Source organism: Eutrigla gurnardus, assembly GCF_963514095.1.
Source record: "Eutrigla gurnardus genome assembly, chromosome: 14".
In the NCBI taxonomy this organism is placed as follows: Eukaryota; Metazoa; Chordata; class Actinopteri; order Perciformes; family Triglidae; genus Eutrigla; species Eutrigla gurnardus.
The window spans coordinates 4230305-4249187 of record NC_139937.1 but is presented as its reverse complement, the minus strand read 5'-3'; the positions used below and the strand labels follow the sequence as shown (position 1 = coordinate 4249187).

The following is an 18883-nucleotide window of genomic DNA, read 5'->3' as shown; positions in this document are numbered from 1 at the left end:
CCTGGTGAGCAGTGAATCATGAAGCAGGTTTCATGTTCGTTTCTCCCCTCATGCGGGTTAAAATGGGATAAAGACTTTTCAGTTCAAAGATGTAAATCTCTGTGAGTGTTGACACAACTTTAAACCTGATTAACTTTGTAAATCTACCTGAAATATGGCTGTGTGCTCCATCCATCATCAAAGCATCATTACTGGCTCCTTATAAAACCATTATCACTGGAGGTGGCTTCATCCGGCTACATTTCACATCAACCTCTCACTGAGTCTGTCTGTTATTGCATCGTCTCTTGTGTCAGACCTAACGAGCCGCACTAGAGGCACTGGAGTTAAAGTGATGGTGCAGATAGATGAGATTTATTCAAGCGCTGCTCTGGTTTGGGCCGATGTCGAGCAGTAGAGCTGACATTTGACTTGATGTTGTTTGGGCTTCGGGTGAATTCATCATCGATCTGGATTTAAGAGATGATGAGCTTGATTTCCCCTGAAAATGTGTTGAATATTGATCATTCAGTGTCAGGTGATGATGCAATAACTATGAGTCATCCACGCTACTCAAGTTCATCCCCAGGACAAATTCATGAATGCATCTTAGAGTCCATGTACATCCTATACGTCTCTCCATGTGATCCTCCCAGTCCTAGCTCTGCTGTTTACTGTATCTACCTCCATGTTGTATAAGGATCTCCTCTGAACTGTGAGTATGGTGAACCTGTGATAAAACCTGAAATAGTCACGGTGCAGTGAAAGAAATACACATTTAAATATGCAAAGGTTATATGGTGTTGTCTGTTGCACTGAAGTTACATGTGAGGTATGAAAAGTCAATTTGTGTTGTTTTTTTTAAGTATATTTTTTCCCAGTGTTTTCTCCTGTTTGTTTTTGGGCGAACAAGCCCCTCCCAGAATGATCTAAAGATATAGTCTGTAACAGCATGATATGCTGTGGTTGTGTTGAACAGTTTCTACCTGCCCAAGAGGTTCTCTGACTGTAACGTGGAGGAGTACCATAACTTCCTGAACAGCGGTGGGGGAGCCTGTCTGTTTAACAAACCTCTGAAGGTACGTCACACTCACCTGTGTATTCATATACATAGACGATCAATGGGCCTGAAGCACAGACACTTACTTCTCTAGTTGTTTTTGCATCTCTCTCTCTCTCTCTCTGCAGCAGGTCCGTCCAGTAACCACTTCATGCTCATATACATAGATGTCTTCTGAGTAGTATAATTGTGCCCTCTGTTTCCCTCTCAGCTGTTGGACCCTCCGCTGTGTGGAAACGGCTTCGTGGAGCCAGGAGAGGAGTGTGACTGTGGCAGCCCAACGGTAAGTGACTGTCCTGTTGGTGACGCGTACCACTAATGTGATAACTTGATAACTTGATAGTGCACTAATTAATAAGATCACCTGCTGTGTCAAACTAATAGGAGGAAATTTAAATAACTGAAGGAATGTCATTAGAAAGTGCAGCATACAGAGTGATGATGGTTATTATAGAGTTTGAAATCAATGATCCTGTTTGTGATGTGTTACATGAAACACCTTAAGGAAGGCTGAAAGCAGTGTCTGTTTGTCTGTGTGTTTTAGGAGTGTGCCCGGGAGGGGGAGGCCTGCTGTGAGCAGTGCACGCTGACTCAAGGCTCCAAGTGTAGCAACGGACTCTGCTGCAACAGTTGCCAGGTACAGAACAGGTCACAGCGGCATCCTCTGCTGTTGTCGTTAAACAGAGTACTAACCACTGATGGAGCCAGGCTGAAGGACGAGCATCCAAAGATGCATGAACTGACTAAAAAGGTCTTCAAGTGGCCATCTTTCATTTTATACTCATAGAACTTAAGAAGTGACAAAACATTTCAGCTTTTTTCTCGAACACACTAAACCAAAAATGTATCTTTTCTTCACCGCACCACTAGAGATGGTTGGTTATATTTAATGCTCCAATATCTCAACATGAAAAGAATAAATGAATGTGAGTAAATCCTGATGAATGCCCCGTTCCTGACACAACCTACTCACAATCACTCTGTTTGGTCGTACGCTGCGACAGATGGAGTTCATGGGAGTCGTGTGCAGAGATGCAGTCAATGACTGTGACATCCCAGAAAACTGCACAGGCAATTCCAGCCAGGTGAGCATGAGATTCCCTCGCACCGTTTCATTTTACAACCGGAGATATAAACTCATACAGGGCATCACAGTATCTCTGGGCTTCTCTCTCTTGTGTTGCAGTGTCCACCGAATGTGCACAAGATGGATGGCTACACGTGTGAAAAGGACCAGGTGAGATATTGAGATACAGAATAAAAGTCTTCACCTCTGCCCAGCTGACCTTTATCGGACACTTTAATTCTCTCTCTCTTCTGCAGGGCCGCTGCTTCAATGGAAGGTGCAAAACCAAGGACAGACAGTGCAAGTACATTTGGGGAGAGAGTAAGTGCAATATGTGCAGATCTAATCTACATCTGTAAATCCGCAAAAGACCACGCGCATCTCTATCATCACAGCTCTGTTCATGTTAATAGTCTCTGTGTTGTGTTTCCTTCAGAGGCAACAGCAGCCGACAAGTTCTGCTACGAGAAATTAAACATCGAAGGGACGGAGAAAGGCAACTGTGGGAAGGACAAGGACACCTGGATCCAGTGTAACAAACAGTGAGCGAGCCCTTCCTGTCTCCGGACCCTCGAGGTGATGTTCCACCCGCATGTTTACGCTCTGATGTGTGGTTGCTGCGTTTCAGGGACGTTCATTGCGGCTACCTGCTGTGCTCCAACATCTCACCGACCCCTCGGCTGGGAGAGCTGCATGGAGGGCTGACCTCCTTCTCGGTGGCTCGGCACAGCGCTTCCCTCGACTGCAGGTACGTTATTGAGACGGAGCACATCCTGAAACACTAGAAAGCCCAAATCAACAGCCTAAAAACAGCTGTTGGTGATCTGTTTTTGTCCAGCTGTTAGACATACCGTGCACAGCTGAGCATAGGCAGTATTTCTCTCTAGTGAAGTGTGAGTCACCCGGCCGTGTTTGTTGTTTAGCGGCGCCCATGTGCTGATCGACGGAGACACTGACCTCGGATACGTGGAGGACGGGACCGCCTGCGGGACAGACCACATCTGTTTCAATCACAAATGTCTCCCCATCCGACAGTTCAACTTCAGCACCTGCCCCGGGACCACCGACAAGACCGTCTGCTCTGGACACGGGGTACACACACACACACACACACACACACACACACACACACACACACACACACACAGTGAACACACAGTCTTGTTGTGTGAATATATGTCAGGGACTCTTTTTGTACTTTATCCAGAGTATTAAGAAGCTCCAAATGGTGACAGACAGACATATCTGTCTCAGATGTATGCACATCAAACTGTCTGACAAGACAAAATGAAGAAACGACTCTAAAATCTCAAACAGTAGTACAGCAGGTCTCTTGAGTAACATTATGAGTAGTAGCACAATATTCATTCAGGAGTGAAAAAAATGTGGCACTTCTTATTTTATAATAAATAACATTTCTGATCACTTAATCCAAAATAAATGTGAGGATATTCACAGTATCCTGAAGCCACAATCAGCCTTTTCTAAAACAGATATTGAGTTAACTTCCGATATTCAGCACAACTTGTACTCACTTCACTGTCTAAGTTTCTCATCTTTAAAAAAAAAAGAAAAATCTGACACGTCAAAGTTGTGCACCAGTGCCTACGTAATAGAGGACGAGTGCTCAGCTGTTGTCTTGTATTTGCTGCAGGTGTGCAGCAGTGAGCTGAAGTGTGTGTGTTACCTGGGTTGGGCAGGAGAGGACTGTAACTCCACGTCTCCTCTCAGTTACCTTGTGGTCGGACCCACCGCCACCGTTTCAGGTGAGAGGCGTCAGCGCTCTCACTTCCCATCATCCTTCATCTCTCTTCTCCGTCTGTCCTTCTCTGCTCTCCGCACCTCTCAACTCTTTCCACGCTGCTTCATCTTCTGTTTAACCTCCTCCCCGTTCACAAATACTAAGTTGAAGCTTTTCTTTGCTTTTTGTTCTGTCGGGTTTCATGTCCGCTCATTATAACCAGCTGCATTTGTATTCACTGAACCATGCATGTCATTCTTTTTGTTTGTCATTATTTTCACACTCATTCTTTGTCGACAGGCTGATGTCTTTGACGGAGTGACTCGAGGTCAGATTTGAGTTACTTTTCATTGTGTTTGTCTTTGATGTCATTTCCTGGTCCTCCTCCTCTTTCACCCCAGCTTCATCTCCACCTTGTTCGAGCTACTACTGACCTCAGTTCAGCTAAAATCAAACCGTTTGTCATGTAATCCTGATTGCTTCCCCTCAGAGTAGCGCTGGGGGGCGACAGCAGTTTGGTTGTTCTCCGTCTCCCCCCCCCCTCCTCCCTGTTCCCTTTCCTGCTAAATGTACTGTGTTTTGTGTTCTGCTGCAGTGGTTTGTGGTTGGTGTATCCCCTTGTGTCCACATGTTTCAGGGAAACGAGAGACACACATTCAATTAACGTCCGCTCGCCTCCCCACTTTCTTCTCTCCCTCTGTCTCAGGTATCAACAGTACCAACATCATCATCGGGGCCATCACAGGCTCCTTCCTGGTCCTCGCCCTCATACTGGCTGTCACCGCCTGGTGTTACAAGTGAGTGTCCCTGTAGCCGGACAGTCTCATCTTCGTTTCACCCCACAATCACACAGTAATCAGAGTTCTGAAGAGCTTCTGAAAATCATTCAAACACAGCAGGAAATGAATGACAAGGGCTCCCAAATAAATATTGCTTGGTTTTGTGGGGTCACAAGTTAACACTGCTTTTTATTCTGCAAACCTTTAAGAAAAGTGATATTATTATGAGACTGAGGGACTCGTTCTTGTCTTCACAGGAGCTACCAGCAGAGATGCTACGTTGAGTCTGAAGTTCACAGAAGATTCTGCCGGTTTGCTCACTTTAATTCTATTTTCATTTAAGCTGATTTTACATGACATGTGAGTTAGTGTTCTGTATTTAATTTTTAATTTTAATTAATGATATAAATAGAAGTACTTGATAACAACAGACCTCTTTTTCTTAAATTATCCTTAAACCAGTGCAACTTCTACATTTCTGCAATCCTACAAATCAGACGTAGGAGGAAAATATCCTTGTTGTGCAGCAAAAAGACCTGTGGTGGAACTCAAATCCTTTACTCAAGTAAAAGTATCAATACGAGTGTTCATTTAGTCTGCTGCAATTTGACTGAAGTAAAAATACATACATTTGTTATCAAACTGTACTTAAAAGTGAAAGAACAGTATGTATTATTTAAAACTGCCCCACTGAGAGTGTTGTAATTGTATGTATATTACATTTTTAGAATATTATATGCATATGTGTAAGCAGGATTTTACTAGTTTACTATATATATATATATATATATATATATATATATATATATAGTCAGTTATATCTCAGTTATATTTGTACATATTGTGGAGCCGCTAAGTGTGTAACCATGATCCTTCTTCATGTTTTGTACACAAACTCTTATACTGAAAGGTAACTAGTGAATACACATAAATGTAGTGGAGTAGAAGCAAACGTTTATTTAATTATGGTACTTGAGTAAATGTCAATAATTACTTTCCACCACTTAGAAAGGCATCATTATACCATCGCCACAGCTGTTACACTGTAGTCGCAGTTTCACGAAGGTTCAGCATATTTAAATGCAACAACAACATGTTGCAGTCTTTTTGGGGAATTTAAAGCTGACATACGCACCAGGTTGAAGAGGTTTTGAGATATAAAAAGTATAAAAACGATACATATTTAAGTAAGAACAAATGTTACATGTTGAACATAATAGATTGGTGGTTATTCCTGTAATTACTGTGACAGCGTGTCTAAAATCATTCCTCTGTGTTTCCAGACAAATGCCCCCAGGTGACTATGTCACAAAGCCTGGGGATGCAGACTCCTTTTACAGTGACATGCCTCCGGGTGTCAGCACAAACTCTGGCTGCAGCTCCAAGAAGAGGTCAGCCTGCCTGTCGCACCTGCAGATTTGCACCCTGTCCTTCACTCCCTCCTTCCCATCCATTTCTCAGAACATCTCACTGTTTGGCTTCAGGTGTGCCATCTCATCCTCACTCATTCACTTACTGGCATTAGTGTATGTGCATGTGCGTGTGTTGGGTTCTCTGAAACACTGGTGTGTGCGTGTCATGCTTTGTAACCACCTCGGCTTTCATCGCGTCTCTCTTTCTGTGAACATTTTCGAGTTGAATCGAAATGTTTTCACAATTTTGCCGATGGAGAATTGAGCGGAAAATACGTCACCACTCAATTTCTGAGGGGGGTTAAGCTCAGGAGGTAGAGCGTTTGGCTGGCAACCGCAAGATCCCCAGCTCCTCCTAGCTGACTGCCTGGTGTCCCTGAGCAAGACACCTCACCCTGATTGCTCCTGACGAGCTGGCTGTCGCCCTGCGTGGTTGACTCCACCGTCGGTGTGTGAATGTGTGAGTGAATGGGTGAATGTCAGTCATTACTGTAAAGCGCTTTGGAGAAAAGCACTATATAAATGAGGCCATTTACCATTTCTCATATCATGTCACATTCAGCTGCCATGATATTGTTTCACGGCTCATAAAGTTGCCAATCTGCTGCGATGGTGTTCAGTCTTTCCCCCGGCTGTACTGATAATATTCTGTTAATTTCCCGTGTGTGTGTGTGTGTGTGTGTGTGTGTAGATCTAATGGACTGTCCCACTCATGGAGTGAGAGAATCCCAGATGCCAAACACATCTCTGACATCTGTGAAAATGGGCGACCGAGGAGCAACTCATGGCAAGGTAACAAAACAAATCCCCACTCATACATAACAGGCCACAGTCGTGCTTCTGCTGCACTAAATGTAAGAGGCTGCGATGGTTGTTTCCCCAAAACAATGCAGGAAAACCTCCTGATCATTATAATACATTGTATACACATTTTGTTTAACCACAGGAGTGCTGCCCTCTTCCTGAAGATGTTTTGTGGAGAATAAAAAACACATTACAGTCCTACTCATACGTGTTCTTCATTGCATGACATGTCATGATTTATGCATTTATTTACATGTACATTTAGGGCATTTAGCAGACGCTATAGATAAGTACATGTGTTGATAGAAAGAAACCTCAGCATATCATCACCAATAAAGTAAGAGCGAAACAATAGAAACACGTGTTAGGTCCTCATCTGAGTAAAGTAGTAGCTGTTCAGCAAGGATACCTTAAGTACAGTGCTATGATCAAAGTGCTATAGGTAAGAAGAAGTAGAAGTGCTTTTTTTCTTTGGGGCTGGAAGTGAGTCATGCTATGCAGAGTCGAGGTGAAGTCTGAACAGGTGAGTCTTGAGTCTATTTACAGTGTGCGTTTGTGTTCTCTTTCTCTCCAGGAAATCTGAGTGGAAATCGTAAGAAGCTGAAAGGAAAGAAGTTCCGTGCTCGCTCTAACTCCACAGAGTAAGTTCCTCCTGGCAACGTGGTCGTCATTGTACAGTATGTGCAAAATCAGGAAACGCTGTCGTCAGAAATAGGCTCTGATTCTATTAAAGGATATAGTTGCCATCTTTATATTATGCTTTTTGTCAACAAATCCTATGATAACACCAAATCTAAATAATTTGTCTTACTAATCACCTGTCTATGGTTCCTATTTAAGATATCAATTATTTATCTTTTTCTGGAAATAAAAGTTATCTCTAAACAGCTTTATAATGTAGTTTTTGGAGAAATAATGTATTTTTTGGGACCTATTTACTATTTATTGTTGCTCTCAAGAAAAAAAGGAATAATCTACAGTGCCGGTGTTCTCCCGGTGTAACGGATCATTGATGTGTTTGAATGACGATGATGGTCTATAACGGCACAGAGGAAGAACTGAAACGGTACGCTCTAGTGGGACGGAGATTTCCACCGGGAACTCGTACAGCAGCCGGATGAATTTATTGTTGGTTTTGTTTTTTCATAGGATTTGTTGACATTAAGAAAATAAACAATAATTCTGTCCTGATGAATAACGGTGTGATGTGGCTGTAAAAAAAAGGAAAGGCTTTCCTCCAGAGTCACAGGTGTAACGAGTATGCTGCTTGTGAGGCCTTTAAACTGTGCTCACCTCTGACCTGTGAACAAGTAACGTGTTGGCACATCCGCCCGTTGGATGAACATGTGCATCAGCGGCTCGCAGCCTGGCGTTTCCGTTTGTTTGTCTTGGCATTAAAACTGTCGGCAGTGCACCTGTTCTCATTGCAAGCATGAGACCGGCCGCTAACTGCTTGGAATGCGACCCGTTACCAATATGCAACTGAGCCCGTAGCACACAACACAGATGTTTGTGATTCCCGTGGTGCCGTTCTCATCCCAAACCACACACAGGTCTGTCCGCCATCTTCTCACCACGTTCTCAATTGCATCTTGGTGTTTGTTCAGGATATCTTTGCTCTGCTCTGCTTTCCTAAAATGTTTCCTCTCCCTCTCTCCTCCCACACTTGCTTATTTCTGGAGATTTTCTGTCCTTTTCAATTTTCTTTTCCTTCCTTCTTTTTCTCTCTTCTCCCCCTCCTTGTGTTGTGTATCACCCCTCCCCCTCCCACAGGTATTTAACCCCTCGCCTCAGAGAGTTTTATGATGTAACTAAATGGGTAGAAGATGTGAATAGAAACACTGAAGGACCTTTGCTTAGGTATTACCTCAGACCATGTCCTGTACCCCACACGCTTCTCCAAAAAAATCCCTCACTTTTGGTTTGATTTGTTGCTTGGTCAAGGAAAGTAACAGTTAGCTCTGGACATTTAAAGTAATAGCTCAGAGAAAATGTTATCGACAGCTGGCATGTTGTGACGTGGAGTTTCTAAAAGGGGCCGAGTATTAAAAAAAAGAATGCGTTTCTGCTTTACATTATAATATATCGTATTTTATGTCATCCTTTTCATTTGAGTGGAGACATTGATTTATTTTTCAGCTGCAGAGCTACTTTGCAGATTTTCATTTTCAGCAAATCATTCTGCAAACAAGAAAATGCTCTAACTGCCTGTGCTAGTGTGACAATTATAATAGTTATGTTTTTCCTAATTTCTCCTTATTCCCTTCTTTGCTTCTCCCCCTTCGGTCTCTTTTTGCCGCTGCATGTTGCGTGTTGTCCTGTCAGTAAGTGCCTGTGTGCCGACCCTGCCTCGCTCCCAGTGGTCTCACAATCATCACGATGATGTCACTGCTGAGCCAAAAATGTTTGGCGCTGTGCTGACATCATCACTGTGCTGCTGTGGCAAACTGTAGGCCACCACTGTGATTGTGTCCAAGGTCTATAGATAATCACAAGTCACGAGGTTTCCCTGACAACAAGGCAGCTCATCGGTGCCCCGGCTGTAGAGCATCGGCCCCCCATGTTAACGCACCGACTGTTCCTTCACTTCTAAGAGTAAACGTCACCGAACAGTCATCACTGTAATCTAGAGACCTTCACCGTGTTCAAGAGCACATTGTTGCCCTCGGCAGCAACGTTACATCTGCAGGACGAGGAAGTCCAAAGGAGTGGAGACATATGGAGGCTTACATCAGGGAGCCCTGGTTCCAAAATACAAATGACTGCCTGTTTGATTATTTCCATTATTATGATTATTATTATTCCATGAAGCAGTCCTGATTAAATTGTTTGTACAGAAGAAATCCATAATTAATCCCAAAAAGTCACGGGTACATTATGAACACACTCCATTACATAAACAGCCAATCAGCAAGCTTAAAATGTTGTCACCAAGAAGAAACCGGCAGAGTGATCACAGTGGGTTTTGCTGGTGGAATGTTCTTATTTGAAACAAGGAAGTAAGGATAGACGTTATGTGTTTTAAAGAGCTCTCTGAGGCAAATTTGTGATTCTTGGCTGGATTAAGAAAATCATTTGAGTTGACTTCTCTATAGTCACATTGGTTCTGTATTATTCCGAGCCGTGTGCCTCAGCAAATAATAACAAGACCAAGTCTCTGCAACCATGCAGTACAGTGCTTTGAGCTAAATCCTAAATATAGCATTTATATGCTAAAAATATACTATACAGTATGTATACTATGACTATTTTCAACATACTATGATATTTTTCATGACATATTTCGACATTTTATACTATGAAATATGAATCTAAATCACTTCATTATTTGCGGGACAATTAATGAACTTCAATATGGGAATTAAGGGCAAGAAAAATATCCTCCTGGAACCAGTGGTGTACCCGCTCCATCCACTACTTTGGACGTTCGGATCCGATCAGTGGAAACAAGCTGCATGGAGCAAGGCTCTCTGTGACCGTTTCACTGGAGGTCCTCCGATTCTCTCTGCAGTCTGTTCTCACCCAGCTTCGGTCTGGTCTGCCGTCCCAGTCGCCTCATCATACTCACTGCTCCCAGCATTCCTCATTAAAACACACACACACACACACACACACACACACACACACACACACACACACACACACACACACACACACACACACACACACACACACACAAACAGGCTCAGCAGAAATCAGCTTTAGCAGCATGTGAACACTTTCTGGTCTCTCCGTGTGTCAGTGGCCGATGAAGAAGAACCAGTAATGCTGCGGCAGGGTGAAGCACGTGAGTTCAGGATACTGTGACAGCGCCCACACCGCCGCTGGGACCCGCGTACTGTTGTGTACAGAGGTTGCCCCTAAAAGCTGAACTGTGGTCACACTTGTTTATGCTTTTCTTACGTGATCTGTCCGTCTCTGTGTTTTTGCTGAACATCAGTAAGAGCTTTTAAGATCAACCTCTTTCTGTTGAATCATTAGAGCAGCTGAAGGAAGACGTTGCCCAAAGTCACAGATCGTACATAAGCTCTTGAATCTCACCTCATTTATCCATCTGTGTCTTTGGCCAACTTAATCCTAAACCAAGTAGAACATAAGCGGCCATATTTCAATAATGTCGCTTCCTTTCCCCCCCTCAGGACGCTATCCCCCGCCAAGTCTCCCACCTCCTCTACGGGATCTATTGCATCCAGCAGGAGATACCCGTACCCCATGCCCCCTCTCCCCGATGACCAGAGGAAAGCCAACAGGCAGAGTGCCAGGGCAAGTATCAATTACAAGCATGTTTTCTCATTTAAAGATTATTAAATATTTAGCTAAATCCATATAAATAGAAGGTGAAGTGACGAATATATTTTCTCTTCCCCTCTCCTGTCTCCTTTCTGTGCTTTCCCCTTCGTCTCCTCAGCTGTGGGAGACTTCAATATAACAGCCCTCTTACCCACTCAGTCCTCAAGGAACTACACCAGTCTCTCCTTTTCTATGAATGAAAAACACAAAAATGAAACAAAATTGACTCAAAGCGATTTAAGAGAAAGAGAGAGAGCCCCCCCACTGGAGTGGAAAGGTGTGTGTGAGTGAGTGTGTACAAGCATCTACGACGCTATCTCGCCAGATGGCATCATTCAGCGCATCTCTACAAGATGATGCAGCGTGCCGGCGGAGAAGCCAGCTCCACATCCACTCCAGACCCGCTGGAGCTCAGACTGAGCTGTTCCTGTCTGCTCAGGCCTCATCTATGGGACTGGAAACCCCTTCCACTCCGATCCCCATCCCCTGTCCTTGAACCTCGACACCCTCTCTCGTCACGCTTCATACCCCAGCCCCACCCCCCTCACCCCGTTTCGAGCTCCTCTCTAAAATAAATAGTGGAGCCAGGATCAGGTCATCATAACACCCTGCATCTCTGGAACTGTTGGATCATTTGGACGCACGTGAGTCAATGTAGAAACTCCAACACTGTATGCATGAGACAACCCCGTTTATCAGAAACCTCCTCCTACTGAAAAGACGAGAAGAAGACGAGTGGTACAATCTCAGAGGAAAGCATGCGAGGGGGCAGCGATTGTAATCCCTTCTGTAGACTTAGATGCTTTCCACTATAGGTAACCCATATTGTATCACCACGTATAGCCCATAACCCATGACATGGACCCGGCCTGACCCAGTCCTGCCCTTCATCCCCTCGGTTTGTTTGCGTGTGTAAATATGTACAGTAAAAATACACACAGAGTATGTTTTTGCTTTTATTTTGAAAGAGGAAAAGATTGAGATGTCTCTTCCTGCTGTATTGTGTTGTAGACAGCAGCGGATCTCTGTAGATAAGCGTAAGAGACCCCGTACTCGTTCTTCTGTCTGTGTTTCTATTTTTTTGTCCTAATTATTTTTCCTCCCTCTGGCTTGTTCCTGTGCGACTGTGACCTCTATATAGCTTTCTCCATCCACAGCAGAATGTAAATGTTTTTTGTTTCTTTTCATTATTGTAACACTGGTTTTCATCCATCGCTGGGGAGAAACACACAGACATCCAGTCATGACCGAGGAAGTATTGATAAAGATGTTGACTGTGGCACATCAGGAATGTTGCTGGAAGCAGTTGTTGAGGAGTATTATTTAAGAACATTGTTAATAGTTGTATGTGCCATGAGTGAAATGTATGGGATGTGTTTGGTGTAGTTATAGACGTGCCACTTTTCACTCACGGTGGTTGTGGAAATGGGTGATATGAAGCTGTTAGTTCTGATTTTCACAGTGGCAGGGCACGACCTCGCTCAGACGAACGTGAGAGGAAGAACAACATGAGTGCGGTCGATGGAAGGATCTGGAAACTGTGTTTGAAATGTGCATTTTGGATTTAGCTGTGATGATTGAGATATTTAGCCTTGTAAATGATTCACTATGCTGTACAGTGCTTGCTGTCTGAGCTTGTGAAGACCAACGGCATGACAGTTCTATAATCAAATAAAGTGATTCGCTGGTAGGCTATCTGGGAGACCATAACAGGAAGCGAGCATGTCGCTGAAGGACTATTCCCCTCATTGCCCATTTGCTGTTTGGGTTTGTTTACCACGGACTACACTGTTTGTCAACAAGATGGGAGAAATTCATGGCAGGAAGCCGCGGGTTGTAAAATGATTGAGAATGGAGTTTTGGTGCTCATGTCACGCCAGTGTAGTTATTTAAGGTGGATTTTATTTTGGAAGCGAGTCCCATATCACTCCCCAAAAACAAATCCTTTGTACAGTTACAACTCATGGTTGTCTTCAGGCCTCATGTTTGTCATTTTAATGTTGGGTTTCTGTTTCAGTGTGGGGACTTATTCATTTGTAATTCATGTATGCATTAGGACTGTATAGGTAATACGATCTTCACGATATTGGACTAATATTGCTACTAGTATCTTTTTTTATTAAGTACCTTTGTAATGTTCACTTTTTTCTCAGCGTTATGTACAGCAATGATTTAAACAGTGATTAAGTGCATTATTGTAATTATGTGTGTTGAGTTTGAATGGAGACATTTTTTTGAAACCCATTTGTCCCGGGGTCAATAGAAGCGGTCTTTGCTCTGGCATGTGCTAATCTGTATCATATAAGGTTTGGACATACACAATGTAGAAAATGTGTCTATATGGGCTCAAGATTTGCCTTCGACCAGAGCTTTCTTCTTTGCTCTGGCTTTCTTAAAGTATTGAACGTGTCTAGTGGCCCTGTTATCTTCCTGGGCTACACGAGGCTTGTGGAGAGCTTTATCTCTGTGTTCTTGAGTAATATTTTTAACATCATAATACTGTGCAACAGCAAGACTTTTGTCCTGGTGTTATGGACATCGCACTGGACAACATTCTGAGGACTCTCCGCTAAAGATGGGACCACACAGGCTTCCCGTCGATCCTGCACGCGGTTCGACTGACAGATCCTAACGGGACGACTCTGGAAAAACGTCCGCACAGATTAGCTGTCTGACCAGAGACTTGAATGTATTTCTGTACCATCCAGTCTCAACCATGTGGTCCCATCCTGCCAGACACATCAGCGCTCGCTGCAGGAACTTTGAAAACCCCCACATGTACTAGTTCAAATCTGAATACTGCAGTTGCTGTGTTTTTTTATCTTTATTTTTGCCTGTATGCTGTACAGACTAACGATGCAAAAATCAATCCCCCATATTTTTTTCTTCTTAATCATTCAGTATTGTAATATATTTAATATAAAATAAAACGTTCATCAACACATCTGTCTATGCTGATAATTCTAATAACTGTAGATGAAAGCACAAGTATAGTGGAAAACCTTTATTAATTGTTTTATATTGGAATATTATAAATGAGCAACACTGATCTATCCAATACTGATTATAAGGTTAATTCATTTCTACTATCAGTTAGATTAATTTAATCATGGCACACCCAGTATTCACCGTATGTCACTTTACATAAAAATGACTTTGGAAAAAACTGAGCACTGCAATCAGAAACTGGTACTCTGTATTGGTAGATACCCAGATTTGAAGTATCAGAATCGGCATCAGTGAAGAAAAGGTTGGATCAGTGCCTCCCTACAACACACACCGATAAAAAATAAATACCATTTAAATCTTTGTCAATAATCGGATGAAACAGAAAAATAACTGGTTGGTACACCTAATGTACATTTCATTTCTTTCAACTGCTCCAAGTACATTCTGTATAATTTAATGTTTATGGCACTTCAGGGAGTGCTGCTTTTGGGTTTTTCTTGACCAACATCCTTTTCTGAGATAAATCTGTTGCAATGTGCCATTTCTGAAGTGTTAGAGATGGTTACTGTGGCTCGGATTTTGATAACAACCTCAGCTGAACTCATGGATCCTCATTGGCTCTTTTGGCTGCGACAGTCAGTGACGGAGTCATCATCCACCACTTTGGACCACCTCACAGTGGACAGTTCTGCTCTGAACTGCACAGTTTCAGTTGTCACTGAGTGTTTTTCTTTGGATGCCGTTTACTTGCCATTAAAGTTTTAATTGTTTTTGGCAGACAGCCGTCACTGTACAGTGCAGGTCACGCTGAAACGCTGTCCGTTTTCATCACAAATGTTTGTGTGCTTGGCACCTCAGATCCAACAGTCTGTCTTGATGGATGGCTTTAGTTTCCATTGCTGCATCTTCATCAAGCGATTCCCGGATGCAATTTTTCAAATGGTCGACACCAAACCCAGTGGAGGCAGACACAGGAACCACATGTCTGAAGGTCAGGAAGCTCTTCGGTATCATGTCACCAGGTAACTGATGAGAGAAGTCTGCAAGAAGTAAAAGCAACAGAATGAAAATGTAACAAAAGCCCAATATGTATTATTGTCCTTTTAACTTGCAGGCAATACATAAGATTGTGACTTTGTGGAAAATGTAATAGTAAAGTATGTAAAAAAAAAAAACTCATAGTACAGTAAGTCAAAAAGAATATCATGAAAAAGGTCATAGAATAGCAATGTTGAAATATTGAAATTCCATAAAAAGTCTCACTATATGTCAAAAGAATTTTTTAGTATATGCCATAGACATGGCAGACAAAAAAGTCTTTAAAAACCCATAGTAGAGTATTGAACATTTTAAAAAGTAAGTCATTAAAAAATTATTAAAAAGTCATGGTATAATATGCCATATCTATCTATCTATCTATCTATCTATCTATCTATCTATCTATCTATCTATCTATCTATCTATCTATCTATCTATCTATCTATCTATCTATCTATCATATAGATAGAGATAGATATATATGTAGAACTAGAATTACTGCCCCTCGGTTGTATGCCAAAAATTAAGGGAAAAATAATAGTTACCGTCTGGGTTGTCTAGTTGCTCCATCAGCTCTGCTAGATTGTCCTCAGCGTCAGGCAGGTCCATTTTGTTGACCACCAGTAAAGCTGGCTTCGATACAAGCTCCTCTTTGTATAACTCCAACTCCTTGAGGCCACGGTGTGAGAAGAGGAGGAAATTATGGTCAGGGTAATAAATGATGTGCATGGGGTGAATGCATCCAGAGACAAGTCAAAGAAGAATGGTAAGAGGAAGTCACAACAATTAGAAACTTATTGTGAAAATCACACGACACATTTGAAGACTTTCATAACATTAGTCTCACCTTGGTGAGGAGTAGAACAGCTTCAAAGGCCGACCTAAAATGTGTTTTACTTGCCAGCTGGAAACCGCACACATCTACCTGCAGCCAGACAAAGCACAACCAAATCAAACTGCAACATCATTCAAACATACAGTATATGTAGGTGTAGCTTATGTACTTTATGTTACTATTTACCACAAAGAGAAGCTGCTTGGTCCTCTCCACATGTTTAAGGAACTTGTGGCCCATGCCTTTGTTCATGTGAGCTCCCTCGATCAGGCCTGGGAGATCAGCAACAGAAATCTACCAAAAATTAAAACCTGATTAGAAACACTCAATCAGTCATTGAGGGCAACCACAAAAAGGGAACTAACTTAATGGACAGCTAAAGGAAAATACACTAGTTTGCATTCTCTTACCTGTTTGTAATCTCTATACATCAGTTTGCCAATCTCAGGTTTCAAAGTTGTGACTGTAAAATAAAGATTTCAGAAATGCCATCAGGAAAAAAGAAGATTGCAGCGTATATTTCAATTCAGACAGCAGTAAAATGCACAAAGAACATCACTAACACTCAGTTTGCACACATGTGTTGTACTATGCACTCACAAGCGTAGTTGGCAATCTGAGGTGAGGCATTCGACATGGCAGACAGGAGAGAGGACTTTCCTGCATTTGGGAATCTGATGGTGAAATCAGCACCAAAAAGATCAGATATTTAAACTGTCTGCTGTTATTAACCAATATGTTTGTGTGTGTTTCTGCTCTCACCCAACAAGGCCCAGGTCAGCAATGAGTTTGAGGTCCAGCCTTATGTGTCTTGTCTGACCCTTACTGGGCTCAAACGCAGAGTGAAAGGAGCCTCCGGGTCCTCCTTTCGCCACCACCAAACGATCACCGTCAGTATTCAGGTCACCTTGGAGGGAGAGGGGTTGGAAATACCAGAGTTTGAATTTGATAAGTCAGTCTACATTTTACTCCACTCATTATGTACTGAACTCCATGAACATGCAACATCAAAGTAAGGGCTGAAAACATTGAAACGTTGCATCACTGGCTACGCTGGCCATGTTGGCGTTATAAAAAGAAGTTGGCATACCAAGTATTTTGCCATCATCAGTGGTGACTGCGATACCAACAGGAACCAAGATCTCCTTGTCCTCCCCCCTCTCTCCTTTCAGAGCTCGGACACTGGATGAATAAAATGCATATACACCAACTCAAAATATCTCGAAGCATCTGTTAAAGAAGACATTTGAGGATCTCTGACCAACGATGGTAAATAACAATAACAACAATATATTCTGACTTAGCACTGTATTTGTAGAAACAAACCTGCTGTTGGCTCCTGCTCCACCTACAAATCGTTTCTGGGGGTACTTGTCCTTGATCCTCTTTAAGGTCATGTTCTTTGAGGCCACCACGCAAATATCTCCCCCATTACCTCCTTGTCCCCCAAGACGGGGGAGACCCATGCCCCCGCCACCTCCACGGACATACAGGCGGAGGTTATCCACAAAGTTTCCGTACTGCAGTCGGCAGAAACGAGATATTAGGGTTCAGATAGAAGTCAAGACAATACACACAAAAGCACAATACAAACGCACTCATTTGGTCAAACAGATGACTTTGAGTGATGCGTCCTAAAACAACTGAACCCATACAAGTACAGTACAGTGTACATGCAAGACCACTTGTATAGGGTTGGGGGACTAATGCCCAGGCATGGCATTGAACCTAGGCTAGTCACTATCATCGTGTTGTAAAACGCGAATACACACGCCAAGTTAGAGGCTGTCACACAGCTAGCTAACAGTTAGCTTGTCAGTCAATATCACCGCAATATTTGCTAATAACCAGACACTGTTTAATTGTTTTCGTGAGAGTAAAACGAGGTCCACTACAGCACTCACTTTCCGGAAACAGATTCTACTGAAATGGACCATCTTCAGTTGCGTTTATTGCCACTCGTTTGTTTTGTTGACCGAGCTAGCAGCTACTTGACATGAGTTGGTATGAGGGACCGGAAGCGGTGTTTTCCTGTCAACTCATTGGCTCATGAGACAAATGGGCGGGGCTCCACGGGGCTGTGACAGAAGCTCGGACGCTGGTTCTCCATGTAAACAGGGAAGCTATACCAATACGTGACTTTATACCTCATGTATAACAGACTTATAAACTGTGCATAGCATAACAGTGCTGTATAGGAGTTGTAACAAAATATAAAAATGGACTAAATGTAGGTCATTTTGTCAGATGTAAAATGTATCAACATATATATATAAAATGACTTCCTAAAATCCAAATAAATCCATTAGCATCAAGATAATGTTGAGATAGTTACGAACTTAATGGTCTAATTGTCTTTGCGTCACAGAACTGTATTGAAAAGAACTCAAGACAAATAAATGAACACAGACATTGGCACATAGCCTCAACTAACAACATGGCTTTTAAAGGACATACACACCTTAAAAAGGGAAGAGAAAAAAGAGCTCAAGCAATCTTATAAGTTTCCCTATGGTGTGAGTACTTTGATATAAATCCTTACACAAATATCAGTCATATAGTTCAAATTAGACAAGCTGTTAACCTCATTTCTACGAGACCGGCAACTACATCATGATGCAATAACATTGTGTCTATTATAACTATTTTAAGAAGTGTGGCATATTTCTTGCATAGATTTCCATGATGTCCCATGTTCTCTTCAGTCAAGCGTTTGCCTCTCTATTATCTGGCTGTTGCAGCAGGTGGTGCATCTACACAAGATCATTATCTCGTAAGTTCATAAAACAATAAAAAAAAAGTGCCATCACAAAAAAAACTTCACTGACAATAAAACATTAGATTGCCTAACACTGGCTCTGGTGAGCCCCTGGTCTGCCATCAAATAAGTCTCCTTTGCCAATACAACATAAAAAGCCAACATTACAAAT

General features: G+C 42.5%; 2 protein-coding genes across 4 annotated transcripts in view; one reads left to right on the top strand and one right to left on the bottom strand.

The window, feature by feature from the left end:
- Nucleotides 1-14073, top strand: part of adam22 (ADAM metallopeptidase domain 22) — a gene marked incomplete at its 3' end in the record, with an annotated part of 54509 nt that extends 40436 nt beyond the window's left edge. The window contains exons 15-31 of one of the 3 annotated variants that reach the window (XM_084027465.1): nt 959-1058; nt 1251-1322; nt 1584-1676; nt 2044-2124; nt 2226-2276; nt 2363-2426; nt 2542-2647; nt 2734-2853; nt 3029-3197; nt 3760-3871; nt 4553-4643; nt 4883-4936; nt 5909-6016; nt 6729-6829; nt 7416-7482; nt 10981-11104; nt 11250-14073. In XM_084027465.1, coding sequence (XP_083883591.1) covers nt 959-1058; nt 1251-1322; nt 1584-1676; nt 2044-2124; nt 2226-2276; nt 2363-2426; nt 2542-2647; nt 2734-2853; nt 3029-3197; nt 3760-3871; nt 4553-4643; nt 4883-4936; nt 5909-6016; nt 6729-6829; nt 7416-7482; nt 10981-11104; nt 11250-11270 — 1534 coding nt within the window. Of the gene's footprint in view, nt 1-958; nt 1059-1250; nt 1323-1583; nt 1677-2043; nt 2125-2225; nt 2277-2362; nt 2427-2541; nt 2648-2733; nt 2854-3028; nt 3198-3759; nt 3872-4552; nt 4644-4882; nt 4937-5908; nt 6110-6728; nt 6830-7415; nt 7487-10980; nt 11105-11249 lie in introns of those variants that run through there. The other 2 variants (XM_084027464.1, XM_084027466.1) reach the window with 2 other exon arrangements.
- Nucleotides 14074-14120: 47 nt separating this feature from the next.
- gtpbp10 (GTP-binding protein 10 (putative)) lies at nt 14121-17978 on the bottom strand. The gene is made up of 10 exons (XM_084027468.1): nt 17858-17978; nt 17280-17473; nt 17044-17135; nt 16716-16860; nt 16554-16627; nt 16364-16416; nt 16140-16247; nt 15966-16043; nt 15664-15787; nt 14121-15120 (listed from the first exon to the last, which is right to left on the bottom strand). The coding sequence occupies exons 1-10, from the start codon at nt 17888-17890 to the stop codon at nt 14909-14911; spliced, it is 1113 nt and encodes a 370-aa protein (XP_083883594.1). The 5' UTR covers nt 17891-17978; the 3' UTR covers nt 14121-14908.
- Between the last annotated feature and the right edge of the window lie 905 nt (nt 17979-18883).